General features: G+C 55.1%; 1 protein-coding gene across 6 annotated transcripts in view; it reads right to left on the minus strand.

Moving 5' to 3' along the window:
• Positions 1-24,436, minus strand: part of TAFA5 (TAFA chemokine like family member 5) — a 264,344-nt gene that overhangs the window by 165,491 nt on the left and 74,417 nt on the right. The window contains exon 1 of one of the 6 annotated variants that reach the window (XM_033233539.1): positions 12,599-13,859. The exons of 4 other annotated variants lie outside the window; for them this stretch is intronic. In XM_033233539.1, the coding sequence (XP_033089430.1) occupies positions 12,599-12,689 (91 nt within the window). In that variant the 5' untranslated portion in view covers positions 12,690-13,859. Of the gene's footprint in view, positions 1-12,598; positions 13,860-24,436 lie in introns of those variants that run through there. One more of the 6 variants, XM_033233540.1, reaches the window with a different exon arrangement.

Below are 24,436 nucleotides of genomic sequence, written 5' to 3' on the forward strand. Positions count from 1 at the left end.
CACCTTCCACCAGCAAGCAGCTCATGTCGGGCATACAGCAGGTACCCAATACGTGCATGCCAAACTGAGGCCGGCGTGTCTATCAAGGTTGTCCCCAAGGCAGCCGGCGGGCAGGAGCAGGGAGCTGTCACCGTGCAGGCATTCCCTGGGGACAGGAGGGTCTGAAGATGGATTTTCCGGTTCTGCAAAGCGCAGAGTTATTTATAAGCAAGGTCTGTGTTCTTCCACCGGTGAAGCGAATCAGAGGCCTGCTTGGCTGCCTCTGTAATCGGAGGAGAAGAAAGGTAACTGGCTAATAAAATCCGCCTTCTCCAAGGCAGAGGCTGGCTTTGAAGAGTGTGTATTGTAAAGGCTCCATGACCTCTTCTGAATATACCCAGGGAAGATCACGTGGGGGCCAGGCTGCCTCCACGCCGTCCAGCTGGAATGGTCTTGGGGACCAGTCTTCCCACGGATTCCTGAGTCTTCTGCCAGGAGCGTCCCCAAGGGCACTGACTCACCTGAACCAAGGGCCTTCTAGAACCCCCGGGCCCTGCCCTGCCCCAGTTGGGAGGCCACAGAGGCAGGGAGGTGGCACCAAATCACGTCCCCACCCCCGCAGGTCCCCACTGTCACAGCAAGAGACCACAGCCCAAAAACCAGCCCCGACATCCAGCAGCCACCAGCCTCAATCCATGGGGGACCCACTTAGAGTTCAACACAGGGGATAGGGTGAGGGGAGCACCGTAAACTTTGAGGGTAGCACCCACCCTGCCCAAGACCCTCTGAAGGATCCCTCCTCTTGCTAGCAATGCCTTCCTTCCCCCAATGCCTCAGCAGAGCTTTTCAGGACGGGCGGCGCAGCCCCATCCAGGGAGCAAGGTCGGGAGAGAGGGCACCTGGTTCTGGGGCTGCCGCCAAGACTGCACTTTCCGCCCTTGCATTTCCTCAATGGCAAAGTCATGCAAGGATCACACCCTCTGCGCAGGTGGCCTGAGGAGCAAAGGAGGTGACGGCAAAGAGCAGTCACTGCGCTCAAGGCCAGGCCCCTCTCACCAGAGGCCCCTGTGCTCAGCCCCAGGGGCTCGCCACCTTGCCACCTATCTGCCGAGATGACCTTTCTCCTCACTTCAAGGCCAATGCTGACCCCTGGTGAACATCCAGTTCTCCCGTGGACCAACCCCCCAGCCCACTGGATCACCCATTATGCACAGATGGAGCTTGGCCAGCGAGGCTCGAGGCTCCTGCAGGATAACCCGGGCCTGCCTACTTCCCTTCTGGAGTAAAATGGGCAGGAACAAGGAGCCAGCCTGGCTGGGAGAGTGCAGGGGCTGAGACAGAAAGTTCAGCCTGGGCGGGAGAAGTTCAGCAGCCCCTGAGGGCAAGCAGGCAGAAGGCAGCCTCTGCGTGGGTCCTCCAAGCTCCAGAGGCCTTCTGAAGCGCTGATTTGATTTTTAAAACACAAAAGGAAAAGAAGAAAAGTCAAGGGCAGAAGGCTGTGTTTGGAGCATGCTGACGCAGGTGGCTGGAAGGGTGCGTGTGAGGGCAGGGGAGCTGGGGAACCCACACCCTGCCCTGAGGGCCAGGGAGCCAGGGCCTGGCCTACCCCACAAGGCAGCCCCATCAGCCAGAGGACCAGGTGCCCCTCGGCCACTTCAGGTGACACCAGCTATCCTGGGACCCCCCTGGGCTAGGAGTCCACAGAAATGCGGCAAAAGGCAGGGCCAACAGCCACTGCCTCCTTGGTGCCTGGAGCCATGACTTCCCTAAATGCCTGCCTGCAGCCCACACCTGGCCTGCCCACAAACAGCTGCTCCTGTTCCACGCGAGGGCAGCAGCTCCCAGTGTGGCTGAGGACACAGCCCTTCCTTCACCACCAAAGCACAGGAGCTGCAAGGAAGGGCGAGTTCCTGCAGTCCAGGACCCTCTGCCCACCCCAAGGTCTGTGAGATGAAGCTAGGTGTGCAGACCCCTCCAGAACTCGTGCCCACGGCATCCCAGAGCCCTGGGATGCATGGTAAACCATCATGGGCCTCCACACAGAAGGTCACCCCAAATTTGGGAGGAAGGAGAGCTACCCACCCACAGAACACTCTCAGCTGACGACGGCCTCCACACCCTAAGGACTACACCCAAATCATGAAGAGAGACCTGCACACGCCATGAAGCCACAGGGAAACCACAGACAAACAGACACAGCTGACAACATGGGCCTGGCTCGTGCACCCTGGACAGGGGGCCGGCTGGAGGTCCGGGTCTCACCAGAGTCCCCATATGGGGTGGGCCCTGATTACCTGGAGGGTGCATTTTGGCTGCCCTGCACACTACAGCCCAGCCAGAAACGTGGTGGGAACCCGTCCTGCCATCCAGGGCATGCAGGGCAGGCCTCCCTCCCCGCCCCCTGCAACAGTGTCTGGAGAAAGGGGCCGCATCCTTGAGGAACTCTCTAGAGACCACAATGGCCACTGTCCAGGTGGCCCAGCTATGCATGAAGATTCCAGATTGCACTTCAAAGACTCTACCCACCAGCGGCCAAGCCACCTGCCCAGCACCTTGGGATCCAGAGAGGCCAGGCAAAATCCCAAGAACGCCAGGCCTGCACCCCTGCAAATGTGTGCAAATTCCTCTGCAGACAGCGCAGTCCTGTGGCCAGTGCCTATGGCCTCATCTGCTCCACCGACACGCTCAGCACTTGGCAGGGGCCGCTCCTGGGTGTTGCACAAGGTCACCACTGGGGCCATCTGTCAGGGGCCCACCATGGAAGTCCCCCAGCTTCCACTCCTTTTATCATTACCTCCCTGCAAAGAGGAGAGCGAGGGTCCCAGAAGCCCAGCCACTAGCCCTGGTATCAAGCTGCAGGTGGACTTCCTCGTCCCAAAGGTCATTTGCATGGGCAGGCGTGATCCTTGGGACGAGCACAAGGCTGGCAAGAGGGGCGTCGCAGCCTGCAGTGGCAGGTGGGTGTGCCATGCCCAGGCAACACCCACGCCGCCCCTGCCTAGGGTCATAGAGAGATGAGTGAGCCGCGCAGCTGCACCTGTCTTGCTGTCCTCTGGGACCTGCGCCCTCTCTTGACCTCACTGGGCAGGGCAGTGCCTTCTTCCTCAGGAAGCCGCTGCAGAGGCCCAGCTGGCGAGGGCCAGCGTCAGGGTCTGGGTGAGGACGGAGACAAGGCTGCAGGGGCAGAGGCCGAAGCTGGGGTGCACCCTCCTCTCCCCTCCTCGAGAATATGCCAGGCCGGGCTCACGGGGTGAGCTGCAGACTGCAGTGTTTGGGGTATTGTGTGTGTGCAGTGTGACGGGTGTAACATGTTTGTGATGTGTGGCTGTGTACGTGTGTGTATGACATGTAAGTGGTGTGTGTGGTGTATGTGTGTGTGTATGTCTTGGCACGTGTTTGTGTGGGGGCGTGTCTGTATACTTTGTGTGTGTGGCGTTCACAGGGTATGTGTTTTGTGTGTGTGTGGGCGGGGTATGCGTATTTGGTATGTGTATGTGGTGTATTTTGTGTGTGTGTGTTGTGTGTGGTGTATTCTGTGTGTATGTTGTGTATGTGGTATGTTTGCTGTTTGTGTCATATTTTGTGTGTGTGTGGTGTGTGGCATGTGTTGTGTGTGCACAATGCATACTGTGTGTGTGGTGTCCAGTGTGTGTGGTGTATTTTGTGTGTGTGGTGTGTGCTGTGTGTGTGGGGTGTGATTGTTTCTTGTGAGTGGTGTGTGTGGTATCTAGCGTGTGGTGTATGTGGTGTATTTTGTATGTTGTGTGTGTGGTGTATTTTGTGTGGCATGTGATGTGTTGTTTATGGAGTGTGTGTATGTGGTGTGTTGTGTGTGTGGTGTATATCGTGTGTGTGTGTGTATGTGTGGTGTGCATACTTGGTATGTGTATGTGTTGTGTGTGGTGTATTCTGTGTATGTTGTGTATGTGGTATGTTTGTGGTGTATGTGGCATATTTTGTGTGTGCGTGATGTGTGGCAGATGGTATGTGTGCATAGTGTGTGTGTGTGGTGTCTAGTGTGTGTGGTGTATTTTGTTGTATGTGGTATCTGTGTGGTGTATTTTGTGTGGTATGGTGTGTGGCGTGTGGTGTGTGTGATGTTTTTGTGAGTGGTGTGTACGGTATCTAGTGTGTGTGGTGTATGTGGTGTATTTTGCATGTGGTGTGTGTGTGGTGTATTTTGTGTGATATGTGGCGTGTGGCGTGTGTGTGTGTGATGTTTTTGTGAGTGGTGTGTACGGTATCTAGTGTGTGTGGTGTATGTGGTGTATTTTGCATGTGGTGTGTGTGTGGTGTATTTTGTGTGATATGTGGCGTGTGGCGTGTGTGTTGTGTTGTGTGTTGTGTGGGGGAGTGTGTATGTGGTGTGTGATGTATTTTGTGTGTGGTGTGTGTGATATCTGTGTGGTGTATTTTGTGTGTGTGATGTGTGGTGCATGTGTGTCAGATGTATTTTGTGAGTGGTGTGTATATGTTGTATTTTGTGTGTTGTGTACATGTGTATGCTGTATTTTGCGTGGTGTGGCATGTGGTGTGTGTGATGTGTGGTGTGTTAGGTGTGTGGAGGGTGCATGTATGTGGTGCGAGTGGTGTGTGTAGTGCATTTTGTGTGATGTGTGTGGTGGATATGTGTGTGTGATTTGTGCTGTGTGTGGTGTGTGATGTATTTTGTGAGTGGTGTATGTCTGTGGTGTGGTATGTTTGAGGTGTATTTTGTGTGGTGTGTGGTGCATCACATGTGGGGTGTATGTGATGTGTGGTATGTGTGGTGTGTATATATTTTGTGTGGTGTGTGTGTGTACGTGTGGTGTATTTTGTGTGTGGTGTGTGGCATGTATGTGTATTTTATGTGTGGTGTGGTGTGTGCATGTGTGTGGTGTGTTTACATGGTTTATTTTGGGTATCTATGTGTGTGGTGTGCACTGTGTGTGGTGTGTGGAGTGTGTGTGGTGTGCGGTGTGTGTGATATCTGTGTGATTCATTTTGTGAGTGTTGTGTGTGGTGTCCAATGTGTGTGGTGTATGTGGTGTATTTTGTGTGGTATATTATGTGTGGTGTGTGTGTAATATGTGTAATGTTTTGTGTGTGGGGGTGCATGCATGTGGTGTGTGGTGTATTTTGTGTGTGGTGTGTGTGCACTGTGTGTGTGGTGTGTGTGTGATATATTTTGTGAGTGGTGCGTGGTGTCTAGTGTGTGGTGTATGTGGTGTATTTTGTGTGTTGTGTTGTGTGTGGAGGGTGTGTGTATGTGGTGTGTGTGGTGTATTTTGTGTGTGGTATGTGAGGTTTATTTTGTGTGGTGCATGGTGCGTGGCATGTGGTGTGTGTATGACATGCTGTGTGTATGGTGTATTTTTTGTGTGGTGGGTGTACGTGTAGCGTATTTTGTGGTGTGTTATGTGCTGTGTGCATGTATGGTGTGTTTGCATGGTATATTTTCTGTGGCAAGTGTGTGTGTTCTGTGCACTGTGTGTGTGGTATGTGTGGCATATTTTGTGTGTGGTATGTATGGGGTGTGTGTGTGTGGTGTGTGTATATTTTGTGTGTGATGTGTGTGTGGAGTGTCTGTGTTATATTTTGTGTGTGGTGCGTAGTGTGTGTGGTGTGTGGTGTATGTGGTGTATTTGGTATGTGGTATGTGTGGTGTGTGGTGTGTGTATATTTTGTGTGTGGTGTGTGTGTGGTGTATTTTGTGTGTGGTGTGTAGTGTGTGTGTGGTATGTGGTGTATTTTGTGTGTGGCGTGTGGGGGGTGTGGTGTGCATATATTTAGTGTGTGGTGTCTGTGTGTGGCACGTGGTGTGTGTGGTGTATTTTGTGTGTGTTATGTGTGTGTCGTGTGGTGTATTTTGTGTGGTGTGTGTGGGGTGTGCACTGTGTGTGTGGTGTGTGTGGCGTATTTTGTGTGGGGGGTGTGTGTGACATGTGGTGTGTAGTATATTTTGTTGTGGTGTGTGGGGGTGTGTGTATATTTAGTGTGTGGTGTGTGAGCATGGTATGTGGTGTGTGAGCATGGTATGTGGTGTGTGTGGTGTATTTTGTATGTGGTGTGTGGTATGTGTATATTTTGTGTTTGGTGTGCACTGTGTGTGTGGCGTGTGTGGCGTGTGGTGTGTTGTGTGTATTGTGTGTCGCATGTGCTGTATTTTGTGTGTGGCATGTGCTGTATTTTGTGTGTGGTATGTGGTGTATTTTGTGTGTGGTATGTGGTGTATTTTGTGTGTGGCGTGGGGGGGGTGTGGTGTGCATATATTTAGTGTGTGGTGTCTGTGTGTGGCACGTGGTGTGTGTGGTGTATTTTGTGTGTGTTATGTGTGTGTCGTGTGGTGTATTTTGTGTGGTGTGTGTGGGGTGTGCACTGTGTGTGGTGTGTGTGGCGTATTTTGTGTGGGGGGTGTGTGTGTGACATGTGGTGTGTAGTATATTTTGTTGTGGTGTGTGGGGGGTGTGTGTATATTTAGTGTGTGGTGTGTGAGCATGGTATGTGGTGTGTGAGCATGGTATGTGGTGTGTGTGGTGTATTTTGTATGTGGTGTGTGTGTGTGTGTATTTTGTGTGTGGTGTGTAGTGTGTGTGTGGTGTGTGTGGGGTGTGCACTGTGTGTGGTGTGTGTATATTTTGTGTGTCGCATGTGCTGTATTTTGTGTGTGGCATGTGCTGTATTTTGTGTGTGGTATGTGGTGTATTTTGTGTGTGGTATGTGGTGTATTTTGTGTGTGCAGTATTTTGTGTGTGGTATGTGTGCAGTGTGCAGCGTATGGTATGTAGTGTGTGCAGTATGTGGGGTGTGTGGTATGTGTGCTGTATTTTGTGTGTGGTATGTGGTGTATTTTGTGTGTGCTGTATTTTGTGTGTGGTATGTGGTGTATTTTGTATGTGGTGTATTTTGTGTGTGGCATGTGTGCGGTGTGCAGCGTATGGTATGTAGTGTGTGCAGCATGTGGGGTATGTGGTCTGTGTGGTATATTTTGTGTGGTGTGTGTGTGTGCAGCATGCAGTGTGTGGTGTGTCTCTGTTGGGGGCACCGCAGCATGCAGTGTGTGGTGTCTCTGGGAGAGGTGGGCTCACACACAGAGTCCAGGTAAGAGGAGGAAAAGAAAAGGTCCGCCTGCCCCGACAGCCAGGTCAGGGCTTCCACAGTACAAAGGCTATGGGGTCCTATGGTTGGTGCCAAAGGAGCTGCATTCACTCACTGGGTGCTTGTGTGAGCGAACAGTCACATGTTCCATGCAGACCCACAGCTGTGTGCTTCGCTCTGTGTTTCCTGTCTGCTCAGATCACAGTGCAGCCACAGATCTATCTGTTTCTGTGTAAATAAGGTGAGGGCTGCCTCCCTCCCCTCTCCAGGAACACTACTGCCTGCATGCCTTGCTCCCTAACCAAGGGCTGTATTTTAAATGAGGTTTAGAATGCATGATTCTGTAGTTTACACGTTTCAGAAGATCACACACAACAATATGAACACCTATGAGCACTTAGTTATGCATAAGCAGGCACACGTACACACACACACATGCACACATATGAAAATGTCAGCAGTGAACCCTTCCAAGAAGGTTGCCTGCCAACCCCGCCTTCTCCAGGCCCAGGGGCTCTTGGGCTGTGTCTGCAGCCAGCACTCCACCAGGCAAAGACATGGCCTCACCAGTGCCCCCTTTCCTACAGTGCTGCACGCCCAGAGACGGGCAAAAACCACCAACCTCCAGACCACCGAGTGAAGAATAAAACCATTCTCTGCACGGCTTTCTTGCACCATGCTCCGCATGGCAGCAACATGGGAGACTGATGAGTTTCCACAGATGCCAGCAGCAAGATCAGCCCCAATCCAATCCTCCCGAGTGTGCAGCGGGAGTGACCCCCAGCTGGCCCCATCCACTGCCAGCCTGGCCCTCGGCAGGCACTGGCTTAGTCCTTGCTGGGAGGCCTGGGAGGCTGGGACTCCTGTGCCCAGCAAGGCTGCAATGAGCCAACTTGTGTCTGGAAGTCACCTCCATTTCCAGTCCTTTTATATTCTAACTTTTACAGTTGTCAGAGGCAGAGCAGATGAGAATCCCATTACGGTGAGTGTGGGTTTTATTTAGATTCTGTGTCACACAAGAAATGATAGTAAATGATGATAAAGGAGTTGGTTATTTTTAACACCTTTTCATTTCCACCCCTCCCAGCAGCCATTCACAACTACCTGGCCTTGCAAACAGCGTCTACTGGAGGGTCAGGGAGAGGCAGGCTGAAGGACACCTTCCAGGTGGGGCTGGCACTGCGATGCCCCTGCACCCTGTCTGCCTGCACACCTCATCAGGGCCATAAAAACAATGCACCCAGGAAGTGGGCTAGTGAAACCCCCGGGGCCCCTAGACAAAGCCCAGCACCCCTCCACACGCAGTCTGAGACTCAGGAGAAATGAGCAGCCAGCTCCAAGCTCAGAGCCTGGGGGCCGGGGCCGCCCCACAACAAGACTGGGTGCAGGTGTGCGGGCACAGCCGGCCGTGAGCATTGAGAACAGAGCTGCCCAACTCCCTCCTCCTTCCACACACACCGCGTGCAATGAGTTCCTCCACCACCGTTAGACACTCATAATGGAGCCCGGTGCAGCCTCGAGCCCTCACCAAGAACGGCCTTGCTGCTCTGGAAAACCTCAAGGGCATATACCAAGCCCTCACCCAACCCATCATGGACCACCCACAGCCCTGGCTCTATGCCTCCGGGACAGAATGGCTGTATGCATTCAGCAAATATTTTTGATGGAGTCTTAGGGCCTAGGGCCGGGAACTGTGCTGTCTCCTAAGAAGTTCTCTATCCATTTCCTAAAAAATAAACTGGTCCATCTAACAGACAGATGAACACTCTGCATCGGCCACTAATCTTGCAAAGACGGCATCAATTAATGATGACCGCGCAGAGTCACAACAATTAATACACCGTCAATTGCCTCCACGGAGTTGAGCGTGCTCCTTGTTACGGGCCACACGGGTTTGCAGGAGGACGCCTCATTTCCGAAAGAGCCGGCTAACTAAATCAATGGAAGTTGAATCCCATTGACTCGATCAACAGTCTGCCCTCCCAGCAGCTCCTCAAAGACAGGCACGCCACAGTGGTTCCAAAAGCGCGTCTGGAATCGAGGCCCGGGTATGCTGTGCCGGGGCCGCTGGACGCAAAGTTCTCAATATTAACCTGCAAAAGAGGCTTTTGAACAGCACATTCAAGCCATCGCATGCACTCCCCTGCCACCAAAAGGATTTACCGAGATAGAGTTGAACCTCAAATCCACATTTAAGGCAAAGAGGCACCGGGTTCTCCCTCCCGTTCAGAAAGGATCAGGCCGAATGATTTCCTGGCTTTCTCACGTCCCTTTGGGTCCCAAAGCCCAGACACCTCTCTGCCGCTGTGGCCTGCCCCGGGTGGCCCAGGCTCGCTGCGCTCCTTCCTCTTTGAAGTATTTTTCTATTCTTCCGTTTACATTAAGCATCCACACCAAAGCCTGCTAATCTGTGCTGGAGTGCTGGAGTCCAAGTGACTCAAGACTTCCAGAAAAATATTGTAAAGTCTTTGGAAGAGGGAGGTGGAAAATATTTTTATACTTCTCGCTATTTCCTTAACTCTGTATTTGGAGGCCAAACATGATGATGGAGATAAAGCACTGGCTTCCCTCTCACGTCTCCATGACACATGTCGTCTGCGCCCTAAGGAAGTGTCCGGCTCTTCCATCAGCATCCTGGGACTCCCGCCCTCGTCCCCCACGTTAGCTACACTCCATGCATACACAGCACGTGCACACACCAGGCAGTTCAGAAGAAAGGATGGCTCTCCCCTCCCAGAGGAGGGTCAGCGTGTCCTAAGGATGACAGGGCAAGATGAGCAGCTACCCAGGCCCCAGTGCCGGACCCCACACTGCGACCCTGCTTTCTTGCCGGGCCTGTGGCTGCCCAGCCGGGCCTGGTGCAGTGGGCAGGACCTGTTCTCACAAAGCTCGGAAGTATTGAGGCTGCAATTACGGACCACAATTTGCCTCTCGGTTCACAGCCCTATTCATCTCCCCAAACACTGGAAGACAAAGTGGCCAGAGGGGGATGGATTAGCCATGGGGTGGCCTCTATCTCCACACAAAAGGAGAAGTGTGGAAAAACGGCTCCCTGGGTCCCCCATTCTTCACCCTTGAAAAAAACAGATTCATGGAAATGGCAATTTAAACAGCTCTTTCCCACTCGGGCCCAGACAAGTCACAATTGTCCACCTGCCTTCATTGCTCCCTCCCTCCTGCTGGACAGCGGCTGCTGGGGGGAGAGTGGCCCCAGGCTGAGCCCATTAGCCAAGAACCAGAGTGGGCCACCCCCCTCCCTGCGCCTCTCACTGCTGGTTCCCCAGGCCTCCCCTGGGGCTCCTGATGCCAAGGGGCCAAAAGGGCATCTCAGCAAGGACAGGGAGGCTGCCCAAGTCCTGACCTTCCACACAGACAGGCAGCAGGGCTCAACTCAGGGTGGTGAAGGCCACCGCTTCGGGACAGGGAGACAAAACTTCAGGAGGCCTGGAGGGCTGCACAGACACTCGGACCCTGCAATCACTCTTCCAAAGGCACCTGTACCCTCAGCATCCAGCTGACCCCATCTGCATCTATGACTGCGCCGTCTTCCACAACACCGACACACGAGTGTCTACTTCAAGGTAAACACGGAGGTCTCTGTGAATGGCTAAATCCACAAAAAGTACTCCACTCAGTGAACACAACCAGTATTTAATTCTGGGTCTGCTCCACACCTAGACCTTCCCATCTGAGAGACAGAAACTCTTTCTTCTCGGCCAAAAAAACAGAGTCCTTTAGACCTGGAGCCTCAGGGGGACAGGAGAGTCCTGGGAGGCACCTGCACTGGGTCAGTGCCGAAGGATGAGGCAGAAAGGAAGCCCTCGTCACAGGCCGGCCACACGGCCAGGAGCTCCCCCCGGTTACTAACTCACAGCTTAAAAGTCAGTGGAACTTTGCTTCGTCACAGAGTATCAGGACACAGCTGGGCACTTAGAGAAACACTGAAATTTTCACATGTACCCCCTTTCTGTAAGCCAATCCCCCAGAGACTTTGAGATCAGCCAGAGAGGCAGAGAACTTGCAGCAGGAACACAAACAGGCCCGGCAGAGCAGGGACCCCTTCACCAGGTGCCTGGAACGCACCAGGGGTGGCTCCCACCGTCCTGGCAGGGCACACCAGCGGAGGACAGCCCTCGTGGGCTTGCCTGGACCCAACGACTCCTTAGCAGGAACAATGGCCTCCCTGGCCCCAAGGGCCACTGCCCTAGGGCAGAACCACCCACTCCTGAAGTGGGTCAGTAAGGCAGCAGGAAGAAGTTGGGCCTCCCACCTCGGGAAGGGTCCCCGAAAGCCCAGGCTGGCAGGCCAAGCCCGCAGCAGAGTCCTGGGGTAGCCTACTCTCCCTTCAGACCTGGTCCTCCTCTGTACTTGGTGCCCACATCCAAAAGCAAGGGAGGGAAGTGGACACCAGGCCCGTGGAGGTCACAGGGTCTGGGGTCAGGCTCCTGCACCTACCTACTTCCCCAAGCTTCCAGCGGCTTATTAATTAATTAGGGAAGCAGCTGAATGTTGCAAGCCCTTCCTTTGCAGGAGCCCAGAGCTAATGAGAACCCAGTGCATTACCAGCCACACAGGCGCCCTCCGGTGCTCAGCCTTCCCAGCGGACCAAGGGGAGAGCTGGCCCAGCCTATGTGCCTGAGCAGGGGTGCCCCGGGGGAGGCCAATGCCTTAGTTGCCCCAGTCTGCTATGATAGGTCAGGCTGATCCCGCCGTGCACCAGGAGCCCTGCAAAGGGAGTCTGGCCCAGAAACCAGGAAGTTTCCAGGAGTGCATCTGGGGTGCCTGGAGCCGACAGACCGCCCATCAGAGGAGGTGTGGCCCTGCCCCCAAACCCCCAGTAAGATGCTTCCCAGTCCAAAGGGCCTCTCCAGCTACGAGGGTCCAACCGTTATCCTGGGCGCCTCAATAGTCCCACACTGCCCTGCAGTCTAGCAGAGACCAAGAGGGCAGGGGCAGAACTTGCTGCGGGGACCTGCACACCCGGGTGAGCAAGCCGCTGCTCCCCGAGCCTATGGGTCCCTGCAAGGCGGCTTGGGCCCTGGGGAACGGGTGCGCAGGCCCGTTTCCCCGACGCCCGCGGGTCCCAGCCCGGTGCTCACCCTGGCGAGGGTCCCAGCTCCGCTGCCGCCCCAGCCCGGCCGGCCAACGTGGAGCGCTGGTGCCATCTACCGAGGGCCCGCGACGTGCGGGCGGGCGCCGCTGCCACAGAGCGGTGTGGGGCAGGGGATGGGAACGGCAGCCTCGGCTTAGGTCGGGGATCCGGGTCGGCGCGAGAGGAACCGAGGACGCAGCGCGCCCCGATCCCGCGCCTTGCCGGTCAGCCCCGATGGACGCGGGTCGGCGAGATCCGCGGGGGGCCGGACTCTTGTCAGGGTCGCGCCGCCGGCCGTTCCGGGCCCGCAGTGGCGCTCCACGAGCCTCGGCCGAGCGCGGCGGCAGCGGAACATGCTGGAAGCCGGGTAGGGCGCCGGGGCCGCCGCGAGCCTGGCAGAGCGCGGAGGACGGCGCCGGGGGACGGGTCCGCGCGCCCAGGGACAATTACCTTCTTTGAGGAACTGCGCGTGGATCACCAGGACGAGGAAGCAGCAGAGCGCGGCCCCTGCCAGTGCCCAGAGAGCCTTCAGGAGCTGCATCGCGGAGTCCCAACTCGGCCGACGCCCCCGAAGTCGCGCAGCTAAGGTCCAGGCGCCGCATCAGCGCCCCGCCGGGTGCAGCCTCCGCGGCCGCCCGCTCGCGCCCTCCATCCGCCGCCAACGCCGCGCTCCGCCGCGACTGGAGGCGCCACTCCGGGAGGCGATTTGTGTCTTTTTGGGCAGGGGGGAGGGGAGCGGGCGGGGGGGAGGGGGGCGCCGGGGAGGGGGCGGGCGGGGGCGGGGAGGTTAGCAGAAAGTCTCCGGCCGCGGCGGCCGCCGCTCCGACCACTCGGCCACCATCGCTGGCTGCGGGGCGCCGGGGGCCCGGGCGCGGGGGGGCGGCCGCCGCGGCCCCATGAATCAGCCCCGGCGCCGCCCCCGGAGCCGCACCGCCAGCAGGGCCCGGACGGCGGGCCGCGGATTGCGCAACGGCCGGGCGCCGCGGGGGGGTCCGGCGCGGCCCCGGCCCCCTCCTCCGCCTGTCGCTCCCCCACCGCCCGCTGCTCGGTGTCGCCTTCCTCCTCCTCCTCTTCCTCCTCCTCTTCTTCTTCCTCCTCCTCCGCCGCCGCCGCCCCGCCTCCTCCGCCGCCCGCGCTCGCTCCGGCCCGGGGCTCAGGGGGCCGCTGCGCCGCCGCCGCCACCGCCGCCGCGGCGGGCCAGGCTCGGGGCCGGGGCTGCGCGCCGGGCGCGGGGCTGCCGCACCATCGCCGCCGCCGGGGCCCGCGCGGCCCGGCCGAGCCCGCGGCGATCGAACTTGCGCGGCCGGGGCTGGCGGGCCGGTCCCCCCGGACGGTGCCGGCCTCCTCGCTCCCAGCAGCCCGCGCCTCCGCCGCCGCGGCCGGGACGAGGTCCGGGCCCGCCGCGCCCCTGGGCTGCCCGCGCTGGGCCGCCGCTGCCCGTGCCGGTGCCGGTGGCTGCCGCGCCTACAGGTGGGGCCGGCGACGCTGCGCGCCTCGCCGCCCGCGGGACGCTGCTGCTCCGGCCTGGACGCGCGCGCCCGCCCGCTCGGCTCGGCGCCGGCTCCTCGGGGAGGCGGCGGGAGGGGGAGCGCGGCGCAGTCGCTGCCAGCCCAGGTGGCCGGGCCCGCGCAGCCTCGGACTCTGGCCCGCGCCCGCGGCCGTCTGCGCTCCTCCCGGCCGCGGAGCCGCCGATGCGCACTGGGCCGCGAGGGACCCCGGGGACCCTGCCCTGCAGCGCCCCCGCCTGGCGCGCCGGCGGGTCAGGTGGGGCCGGCCCAGCCGAAAACTGCGGGTCGGGCTCCACCTAGGTGCGCAGGGGCCTCACTGCAGAGCCGGCCCTGCTGGCGCGGGAGAAAGGACGCGGGGCCTCGAGTTGCGCCCAGCCTCCCTGGCACCCAAGGCCCCGGGAGAGACAGGGAAACCCGGGCCCAGGTACCGCCCCAGCCGGGCCCGACCAGCGGCTGGGAGGGCTCGGAGGAGGCTGGTCCCGCAGCTTCTGAAAATGGCACATCTGCCTGGAAACACACACACACCCACACACACACATCTGCCCCTACTGTGTGCCACCCTCCAGCCAGCTGCCCTGCACCCAACAGCGTGGGCGCACAGTTAATGCCCTCGTTCCGTTCCAGGGGAAACAAACGGACGCCTCCCTGCACTGCCTCCCTTTCCGCCTCTAGGAAGAAGGGGTCTTTGTTTTGGGCCGCTTTTGCTCCCCAACCCCACACCGCAGAGCCGGGGGCACGGGTGTCCTCGTCAGGGGGTCGGACCAGAGCCCAGCACCAAGACCAGTGTGGTCGGCCTCAAGGTATTTTTGCCTGAATTGAATTTGAAATTCAATTTCAAATGCCCAGGAAAGAGCAGCGGGCAAGAATCAGGGCCTAAGCTTCCTAGGACCCTGAACCTCTGTCCTGGCCTGTGCGGGGTGGGGGCAGTGCTGGTGCCTGCGGTGCATGTGGTTCACATGAAGGCTGTCTCCTCCTTGCACCAGTACTGATGTAGCAGGAAGGGAAAGAGGCCTGGTCCTGAAGGGCTCTTGGAGGTCATATAGATCAAGCCCATCAGTATGCATCTGGGGAAACTGAGGCTTTCAGAGGCATGGCGACTGGTCTCACATCAACCAGAAAGTCAGTGGCAGAGTCAGGACCAGCCACCAAGCTTGATGCTGTCTGCCTGATGTGGCTCTGTGGTGCCCAGCACCTGGCCAGGGGAGAGCCCATCCACGAAGCAGTTCTTCACCTCTGGCTCATCACCCTCCACCTGCCCCCGAAAACATCCAGGAGAGACAAGAATGCCCCATCCGACTCCTCTCACCTAAAGGAGTGGCCCCAGCCTCACACCAGCCAAGCAACTAAGCAGCTCTGGATCTGCCCTGGAAGGGACTAGCCATTCTCTCTGCTCATGCAATCCCCTTCAAAACCCCATTTCCTATAAGCACCCCACTCTTTCCTGCTCTCCACCCCTAGACATGCTCTAGAAAAGCTCTAAGGCAGCAGTCCCTCAGGAACCCACCCTGCCTGGCTGGTAGAGCCTGACCTCCACCAAGGTCGTTGGCCTTCATCCGTCACCTGGCACAGGGCTCCCCAGTCAGAGGGCTGGGGGGTCTTCTGGGTGCTTATCACATGTGCTCACCCCTGGCCCCCAAAGGGGCCTCAATCAGGAGAGAGAGCCTGCCCTTGACACGCACTGTGTCCCCAATCAGGTGCATATTATTTGAAATTCTGAAAATAGAAAGGTATGCTACATTCACCAGGGGAATCTTTAAGAACTACATTTGGAAGATCCTTCTGTAAAGAGAAGTAATGAGAACAAAGGGGGCGGGGGAAGAAAGTTTATCAATAGAGGCATGGCCCACCAATTCGCTTTCAACAGGTAGGACAGGAGGACCTCCGTGCCTAACGTTGGGGGACCACCATCACACTTCTGCGGGCACCAAGGCTGCCTGCTAGTAAACGCATGTGGCATTGCTTACACCTTTAAAAGCAATCGCAGCTGCAAACTCAAGAACCTCGTGCAGGGCTTTTGGTGCAGACCAAAAAGGCCCTGGGTGCCATTCGCAAGTCAGCTCCAGATGGCAGTGTGAACACCTGAGCCAGATAAAACGAACACACATCTCAGGAGGAGACACCAAGGGTCTCATTGACATGGCAGGAAAGACCCTTTACAAATACTGAAACCATTACTGTGCTGGGAATCAAAACACTAAGCAAGCCAGATCCTGGGTCCATCTCTGGATAGAAGAGAAGAAACTGTGATGGGAACCCACAGAAGGATGCCCACATCCTCCCGAGAAGGTGGAACGAAGCAGGGGCATGGCCAGGTGTCCAGGCAGGAGGGCACTTGGCCAAAGAGCTGCACTTCCACAGTGCCAGGTGGGTGTGTCTTGCCCCAAGCCCCTGCAAACTGCTGCTTTAAGGCTAGTGTAGCTCAGACCAGAGCCAGAGGAAAGCTGTCCACAGAGGGATTGCCTTCTGCCTGGGGACAGTCCCCACAGTGCCTGAGGTCAGACCCCACAGTGCCTGAGGTGTGGGACTTTGGATGGAGAAAGTGAGCCTTTTCTTTAACATATCTCTAACTGACATTTAACACTGCCTTCAATTAGGCATGTAGGCAGTAAACACAATACTTTAGCCATAACTATGACTTTGTCACCAACAAAAATCACAGGTATTTTCATATCACATTACAGCTCTTGCAGATATCTCAATCTATTGCTTATTTTCACCATTACTTCAAATTATGGTCATCCCACTACTAGACTTTGTATGTAATGTTTTCCTAAAGAAAACACATTACTATATCAAAATAGGCTTTTTACCATTTGCTAACTGCATGTGGATATAATTGAACTTCTTCATCAGCTATTTTTAGTTGGTCCTGAGATGGGTAGCACAGGCCTCACCAGACTTCCAAACAGGCCTGTGGCACACAAAAAAGCCAGGAAGCTGCTTCTGGAGTGAAAAACTCAGGGTCTAAGAAAAAACAGGGCAGAGCAGAGTTAAGGACTTTGGTCATTCATGAGAAGCAGGGTCAGCAGGTCCAAAGGTAGCACAATTCCTCCCAAGAGTGCAATGCACAGAAACACCCGTCCCCAGGGTCAAGCCTGCCAGCACCAGCACATGTGGGGACCCTGTTTGCCCATCGGCTGCATGCCCACTTCCAGGGTGGCCCATCTGTCCACGCACCTTGCCAGTTCCAAGGGAATACAGTCAGCTCTCATGGTCAAGTGAGAAGCCTGTTGGGCTACACAGGGCAGAGGTGATTCACACAGACCAGCCACTACACACACCTCAACCTTTATTCCTATACAGACAGGGACCAGCAGGCAGATCACTAGGTGTTTGCAGAAAGCTAGAGGCACGAAAGAGAAGGCAGGCTCAGCTCTGCATACTCTATACTTAAACCTTAGGGGACAGAAATAATTTAGGGAAAATAATCATAACCATGATTGTGATTATTCTAAATAGCATCATTCTCAAAAAATTTGAAAGAACATGGTATCAATAAGAGAAAACCAGACTCCCAAGGGGAAAAAAAGGCAAACAAGAGAGCAAGAAAAAAACTCTCTGAAATTCATGTGACTGGCTCATTTTAAGATCTAGGGTATACACTGAATGGTAGAATGGGAATGAATGAAGACTGGGCTGTGGAAAGTAAAATCAAATATGTTTACAAGAGTGGAGAGCACACAGAAAGGTGAAAAATTATGAAAAATTTGAGGCCTAGAAGGTATATCCTAGGCATCCAACTTTCATGTATTAGAAGTTCTAAAGGAGAATAAAAGGCAACAGAGGAGGAAATAGTCAAATAAATAAATACACATCTTCAGATTGTAGAGACTTATCGTATTCTGATTAGATATAATGGACAGACACCTAGATCCAACCAATGCAAGAAAACCCTGCATAATTTTTTTTAAAAAAAGCAAAAAAAACAAACAAACAAAAAAAAAAAAAAAACAGGCTAGGCACAGTGGCTCATGCCTGTAATCCCAGCACCAGCACTTTGGGAGGCCAAGGCAGACAGATCACGAGGTCAGGAGATTGTGACCATCCTGGCCAACATGGTGAAACCCTGTATCTACTAAAAAGACAAAAATTACCTGGACGTGGTGGTGGGTGCCTGTAATCCCAGGTACTCCAGATGCTGAGGCAGGAGAATCTCTTGAACCCAGGAGGCAGAGGATGCAGTGAGCCGAGATTGTGCCACTGCACTCCAGCCTGGCAACAGAGCGAGACTTTGTCTCAAAAAAAAAAAAAAGAAGAAACAACAACAACAACAACAAAAAAAAAGTTCTATGAGGAAAGAAATGAGCTGATACTGAATTTTGCTTTAGAAACCCTGGCTTCTTGAAGACAGTGGAGCACTGACTTCAGATTCTGATGGGGAAAGATAGAAGACCTAGAATTTTATACCCAGCTAAACAGCTGACAAAGCATGCAGACCATTTGAGGCAATTCAGAAGTTCCGTTTACTAGTCCCATCCCTTATAGGAAAAGCTGATCTAGGTTATACTCCACCAGAGAAAGGAATCAAAGGACTGTGCCTGAAGATACGGGATAAAGGAAAATTTAGCACATTTGACTCTCTAGAAGTAGAATAAACTGTGAAGAATAGATATAAAGATACATTAGGCCTTGATACTTGAAAGTATCTCCAACTGGTAAAATCTTTACAATGGTATATCTCTTTCTCCATGGTTCTAGTCAGAAATCTTCTTTCTGCTATAAACATTTATGGGATAGAATTATAAATGTCCTTTAATTCCATTCAAGTTTTAAAATCAACATGTACACAAATTAATCGTAAAAAGCTAAATGTAAATTCTCAAACCCTGACCATTAACTACATAATAGAGGACTGAAAAATGGAAGGCAGTGTTTTAATGGAGAAAGTAAGTCCTCTGTTTTTTTCCTGTTCAAAATGGAAAGTGAGGAGGTCCTGACCAGAGATGATGAATTAAGAAGTCACCGTTTGAGTGTGCACTGCTGACATCATGCATGTTGAAAATAAAAACGTATAGTGATCAGGGCCAGGCTAGTTAAGAAAGAAGCTGTTAACCATTTTGTCCCTGGGGAAAGGCCTGGATGCCAGGAAGAAGGAGGCATAATCCTGCCTTTCATTTGGAACTTTCCTTTGTCATTGCAATTTGATTTTTACCATATGTGTCATGTATGTTCTGCAATTTGAGATACCCTAGTCTCATAAAAACAATGTAGATAAATTGTGTTACATTCATAGAATGTAATGCTTTGCCCTCTTTGAGGAAAAGGAGGAAGTGGTATACATATAAGCAAAGATAAAGGCAGCCTTAGCTGTGTTTTCAGTAGGCATGATCGCACACACACCCCTAACAATCGCAGGCCACGAGGCTGGGAGGAGGTTGTGAGGTTGGCCTTGATCAACAGGCAGAATCCATCCAGTATAGACAGGAAGGCGGGGCAGATGCAACGCAGTAGGGCCCTCCCAGGGGAGTGTGGGGAGCAGAGGAGTGAGGCTGAGCCAGAAAGAGGGGTGATCTCCATGTGAGCATGTCGGCGAGGAAGAGCACAGCCTCAGGGAGGCTTCTGGCACTGTGGCTATTAGGTGTGCAGGGGCACCGGCAGCCAGGACATTGGGGTAAATCCAGCATGGCCCCTGAGGGCCCAAAGAAGTCCCCAGAGGGACTAGAGCATGGCAGGCCATAGTTCCTGCCTCTTTCTGGGCCTGGAAGACAGTGAGAGGGCACACCAGCCACATGCTGGGGACAGGCCTGGAAGGCAGCCACAGGCCTCACCAGCACCCGGGACCCAAGCAAGGCCTGTGGGAGGCCGCCCCCGGGGATACACTGGGTCGGGTCAGCATGCACTTCCATGGCCACTTGACAAGCGCAGTCCCCGTGTCAGCCAGGATCAGCAAGGCAATGCCGGCAGACTGGGCCCGTGGCAACGCAGAGCGGCTTCCATGGGCGCCATGCGCACGACCAAGGTCGGGAGCGCTGGGGTTGCTCTGGTGAGGAGGGACCACGGTGCTCACAGGAATGCTACACACCCGTGGGCCTTGATTGTAGTAGCCGCAGTCCCCATGTCCTTGGCAGCCTCCAAGTCCACTATCAGACCAGCCATCCCAGAGTTCACAAAACAGAAAGGCGCCCAGACCCCCAGACACACCCCAAGTACATGGTTTATTGAATCGATGCCAAACGCATGGTGAGAAGCAAAGGGTCATTTCAAAAGTCGGGGCCGGGCCAGGTTTTGCAGTTTCCAGAAACTTCCATGACTGTACCCACCCCACACTCCTCTGGAGCTGAAGTCGGAGTATCCACGGCCTGTGGCCCCGCGTCCACTGTCCTCCCCAAAGGTTGCCCTCTTCTGAGTAACTGCAGCCACCTGCAGTGCTTGGCACACCCCAGGCAGCTGTCCGCATCCCACAGAGGTCAAAACCAGGCACCAGAGAGGGGAGGCGGCAGGGTAGGAGCAGCCAGTGAGGACTCCTGTGGCTCAGGCCCCCAGGCCCCAGTCTGCTCACAGCCCAGCCCTGTCCCTCCTTTGGAGCTGGCTGGGGGTTCAGAATGGATGGTGCCTGATGGCCCTGGCTGTGAGCACAAGAGGATACTCTGCCCTTGTCTGCCCTTGTCCCCCACCCGGCTGAGCAGGCTGTGCTCACCACTGCTGGACAGTGGAAGGAGATCTAAAGAAGGGCAATGGGGCTTCAGGGGGAGCCTGGGCCGGCAGTCAGGGGCAGCGTGGGGCAAAAAGCAACGGGCTTTGTCGGGGAAGGACCACTGGTCACAGGTCCGGCCACCGGTGTGACCAGACCGCTGGCCAGTCATTAGTCTCCCTGTGCCCCGAGTCCTCACTGACGCCCACTGCAAGGATTACAGCAAGTGCAGGCAGAGAACACCATACATGGTTGGCCTCAAACAACGTTTTCTTTCCTCCTTTTCCTCCTGCATCCGTGGAAGAGGCCGTATCTCGTCCCCAAGGAGATCTCTGGGACACACTGTTGTGGGATTTCAGAGATGTCCCAGCCAGCCCTTGTCTGGAGTCACTCCCAGAAGAGAATCTTCATCTGAGCTCAAGATGTGATTCTGCACCAGGGGTAGATGCCCTGGCAGGGCTGGCTCTCACCTCTCCTCCGTGCTCCATACCCAGGCTGCGTTGCACATCCTGTCTCTGGAGTAGATGAGACGTGAGCAGAGCAGGTGATAGAAGAGACAGAAAACCAGAAGAGGAAAGGCCACCAGTTTGCGGAGGAAAAGAGAGAAGACGGAGGTGCAGGCCAGGGCAGGAGGAAGGTGCTGCTTTCTCTCGCTGACCAGCTGGGCCTCTGGATGGCTGAGGCCGCAGTCCAGGCAGGCCCTGTGGGCTCAGTCACAGGAGTGAAGACAGGCTTCCTGCTAGCCCAGGCTTTGGCTGTTTTACTTTCATTTCTTTTGTGACCTCCTCTGGCGTACCCAGAAAACAGAGGCCGTGAACTTCTCACTGTCCCCTAGCTGGGACGGAAGCTCCCCGGCTGGCACAGACGCTGCCCACAGTGGGTCCACGATCTTCACTGGTCTCACCTCCCAGCTCTAGGACTGCAGGCCACTCCATTGCAGCCAAACCTCTGCCCGTTCCCAGGCCTGCCCAGCACCTTGCATGGGCTGAGCCTCAGCCAGGGATGCCCTGCTTGACCATCATCCTGCGAGAGCTCATTCCCCAGGCCACCCTGCAGACTGCGGTGTCACACCTGTTCCTGCAGCCCCAGCCACCCCTGCCACAGCCCGGGGCACCCAGACGGCAAAGCTGCTCTTAGTTCCCAGCTCACCGGGGGAGTTTGGAGGATGTGTGACCAGCTGCTGAGTTCTGAGTGAATGCAGACAGGAGGAGGGCGCTGGGAGCGGCCCTTTGGAGGAGCAGGCCTGTCCCCCCTCCCCTCAGGCCACCTGCCCACCCTGGCCAGCCCTGCCAGCCATGCCCGCCAATCCTCGCCCGCAGCAACGGCAGGGGCTCTTATCTCTAGACCCGCACCCACGATCACCCTGCTCTCCTTGTGGAAATTCTTATCTTTTCTCTGCACACATTAACTCACACTTTCGCTGGGCTTAATAGATCCCATTCACTCAAAGTGGGGATTGTCCTTTTAAAGCATTTCCTAATAAGGCTGGGAGGGAAGCACTCAGCCTGGGGAGGGCGCCTGCTACCCCCGGTCCTCGGAAACAGATGGGCACGCACAAGGGCCCTCCCAGCAGCCTTCCGGAGGCCAGGCGGGCAGCACACAGGGGGATGCTCTCCCCAGGTGAGGGCTCCGCCTGCCCCTCAGGGAAGCAAACACGTTTTTTGTGTGTGTTTTCGTTTAAAAACAATCATTGCCTGTTCAACTATCCTAAGGAAAATGAAAGCAAATTCAAGATGTTCCCACCCGAAATCTGGACATTCTGTTCTTCAGAAAATACCCCAAAGCAGCACCTGCCGGTGTGGAGAAAGGCCCCTCCACACGTGGAACAGCGAAACCTGGAAACAACACAAGCGCTCTTCGGCAGGGAAAGGGGATCCAGTGCGGCCAGTCCACAGGCAGCCGTCTGCGGAGCAAAGGAGAAAGGACACACCCAACCCACTGACATCCCCAGGCGTAAACCATGAAGCCACAGTGGCAAGCAAACTACAGCAAGCTGCAGAGCCACGTGGGCTGCATGGTCCCAGGCCTTTGAAAAATGCTTCCGAGGAGGACAGAGGCAAAAGGAGGACAGCATGATCAAGGGCTGGCTCCTCTACGGGCCACACCCTTTACACACCTCACCCCGTTTTCTTCTCACAACCTTCTGAAGCAAAGATCCCACTCCTCCCTCCCACCACCCATGTATTGCTGAGGAAACTAAGGCTCAGGCAGCTCAGCAACCTGCCTACGGCAGCACAAGGAGAGGGTGGGCTAAAGCTGGGTGTACCTGGGAGGCCCCTGCTACCTCCCTGAAGAGGCCAAACATCCTCATAGGCCCCTTCATCTTTCCACTCACCCATTTGTCCATCTGTACATCATCCATCCATCTGTTATCCACCCAGCCACCATCCATTCCTCCATCAATCAATCATTCATCACCCATCTACCATTCATCATCCATCATCCATCCACCTACCATCCACCCATCCAACCATCCACCATCCATCCACCCATCACCATCCATTCATCATCCACCTATCATCCATCCATTCGTCCATCATCCATCCGTCTTTCATCCACCCATCATCCATTCATCACCCATCATCCATCTACCTACCATCCACCCATCCAACCATCCACCATCCATCCACCCATCACCATCCATTCATCATCCACCTATCATCCATCCATTCGTCCATCATCCATCCATCTTTCATCCACCCATCATCCATTCATCACCCATCATCCATCTACCTACCATCCACCCATCCATCCACCATCCATCCACCCATCACCATCCATCCATCCATCATCTATCTATCCGTATCCACCTATCATTCATCCATCATCCATCCATCCATCATCTATCTATCCACATCCATCTATCGTTCATCCATCATCCATCCATCCATCTCTCTATCATCAACTCATCATCTATCCATCATCCATCTAGCCACAATTCATCCATCATACATCCGTTTGTCCATCCATCCATCCATCCATCCATCCAGCTGCACATCTATTAATCATCTATCATCCATCTACTCATCTACCTATCATTCATCTATCTATCTATCTATCTATCTATCTATCTATCTATCTATCATCCATCCATCCATTTGTCTACCCATCAGTCCATCCATCCATCCACCTGGTTTTGGTGTAGGCAAGGAACAGTCAGGAGAGAATAAAACCCAGACCTGCCATCTCAAGCCACTGCTCCAAGGCAATTCTAGTCCCACAAGGGGGACAAGATCCATGGCTGAAGCCAGCATGTGTGCTCCTGAGAGCTGAGCACAGGGCTGGGGTGGGTGCACGGCCCTGGAAAGCCCCTCAGCAGTGCCAGAGTGAGGCAGTGCTCTCATGTGGTAGGTGGACGTTCAGAATCTAAGACCTGAGAATAACAGTTTATCTGTGGATGCCTAAAAGCCTTCAATGGATGGGGGAAAACATCAGATTCTGCCCAAGGCTGACACCAGCCAGGCAGGTTGAGTTAAGCGAGTTGAAGAGAGTTAGGTATTGGTGGACCTGGTGCACTGAATATTTATTTACACATTGCTGGGAACAGAGCATCACGCATTTATGAAACTAAAACAGGAGCATCATCCCACAGCTACTTCTACAACTTTGCTGTCCATCAAGCCAGAGGGCCTGGATCTGGGACATCTACGTTCCCACTCCTCTACCAAAGCTAGGAGGGCCACTTCGCATTCCCTGCAGCCAGTGCCTGAGGAGTGACCCACCTACTGTGCCTTCTCAGGGCTCACACCCCACCCATCACTTGGCTGTGACAGTGGGGTCTTGCCTGTTCCCTGGGCCTGCCCCAAGCCAGAGCCCACATGCCCTCACATGGGCAGGGAGTCTGCTCCCGCCTGCCATGAGCATGTCCAGTTTCCTCCAGGGAAGCTCCTCTTCGCCCCACCACGGCCAAGAGGCTCCCCAGCCACCGTCTTACCATGGCCATGAGAAGGCAGAGTGCAGAGCAAAGACAGCAGGTGTGTGGCTGTGCATTTTAATTCCCCTCTAACCCCTTATGGATGGAGATGCCAGCTTACAACTCTCCCAGCCGCAGCTTCTGCACCTCATCTTCTCTGCAGGGCCACTGGGGGGATGTCTCAGGCTGTGTGTGGCACCGAGGGCACCCACCATGGGGCAGCCGTCCTGCTTCCA

Source organism: Trachypithecus francoisi, unplaced genomic scaffold, assembly GCF_009764315.1.
Source record: "Trachypithecus francoisi isolate TF-2019V2 unplaced genomic scaffold, Tfra_2.0 Lachesis_group14, whole genome shotgun sequence".
NCBI classification, from domain to species: Eukaryota; Metazoa; Chordata; class Mammalia; order Primates; family Cercopithecidae; genus Trachypithecus; species Trachypithecus francoisi.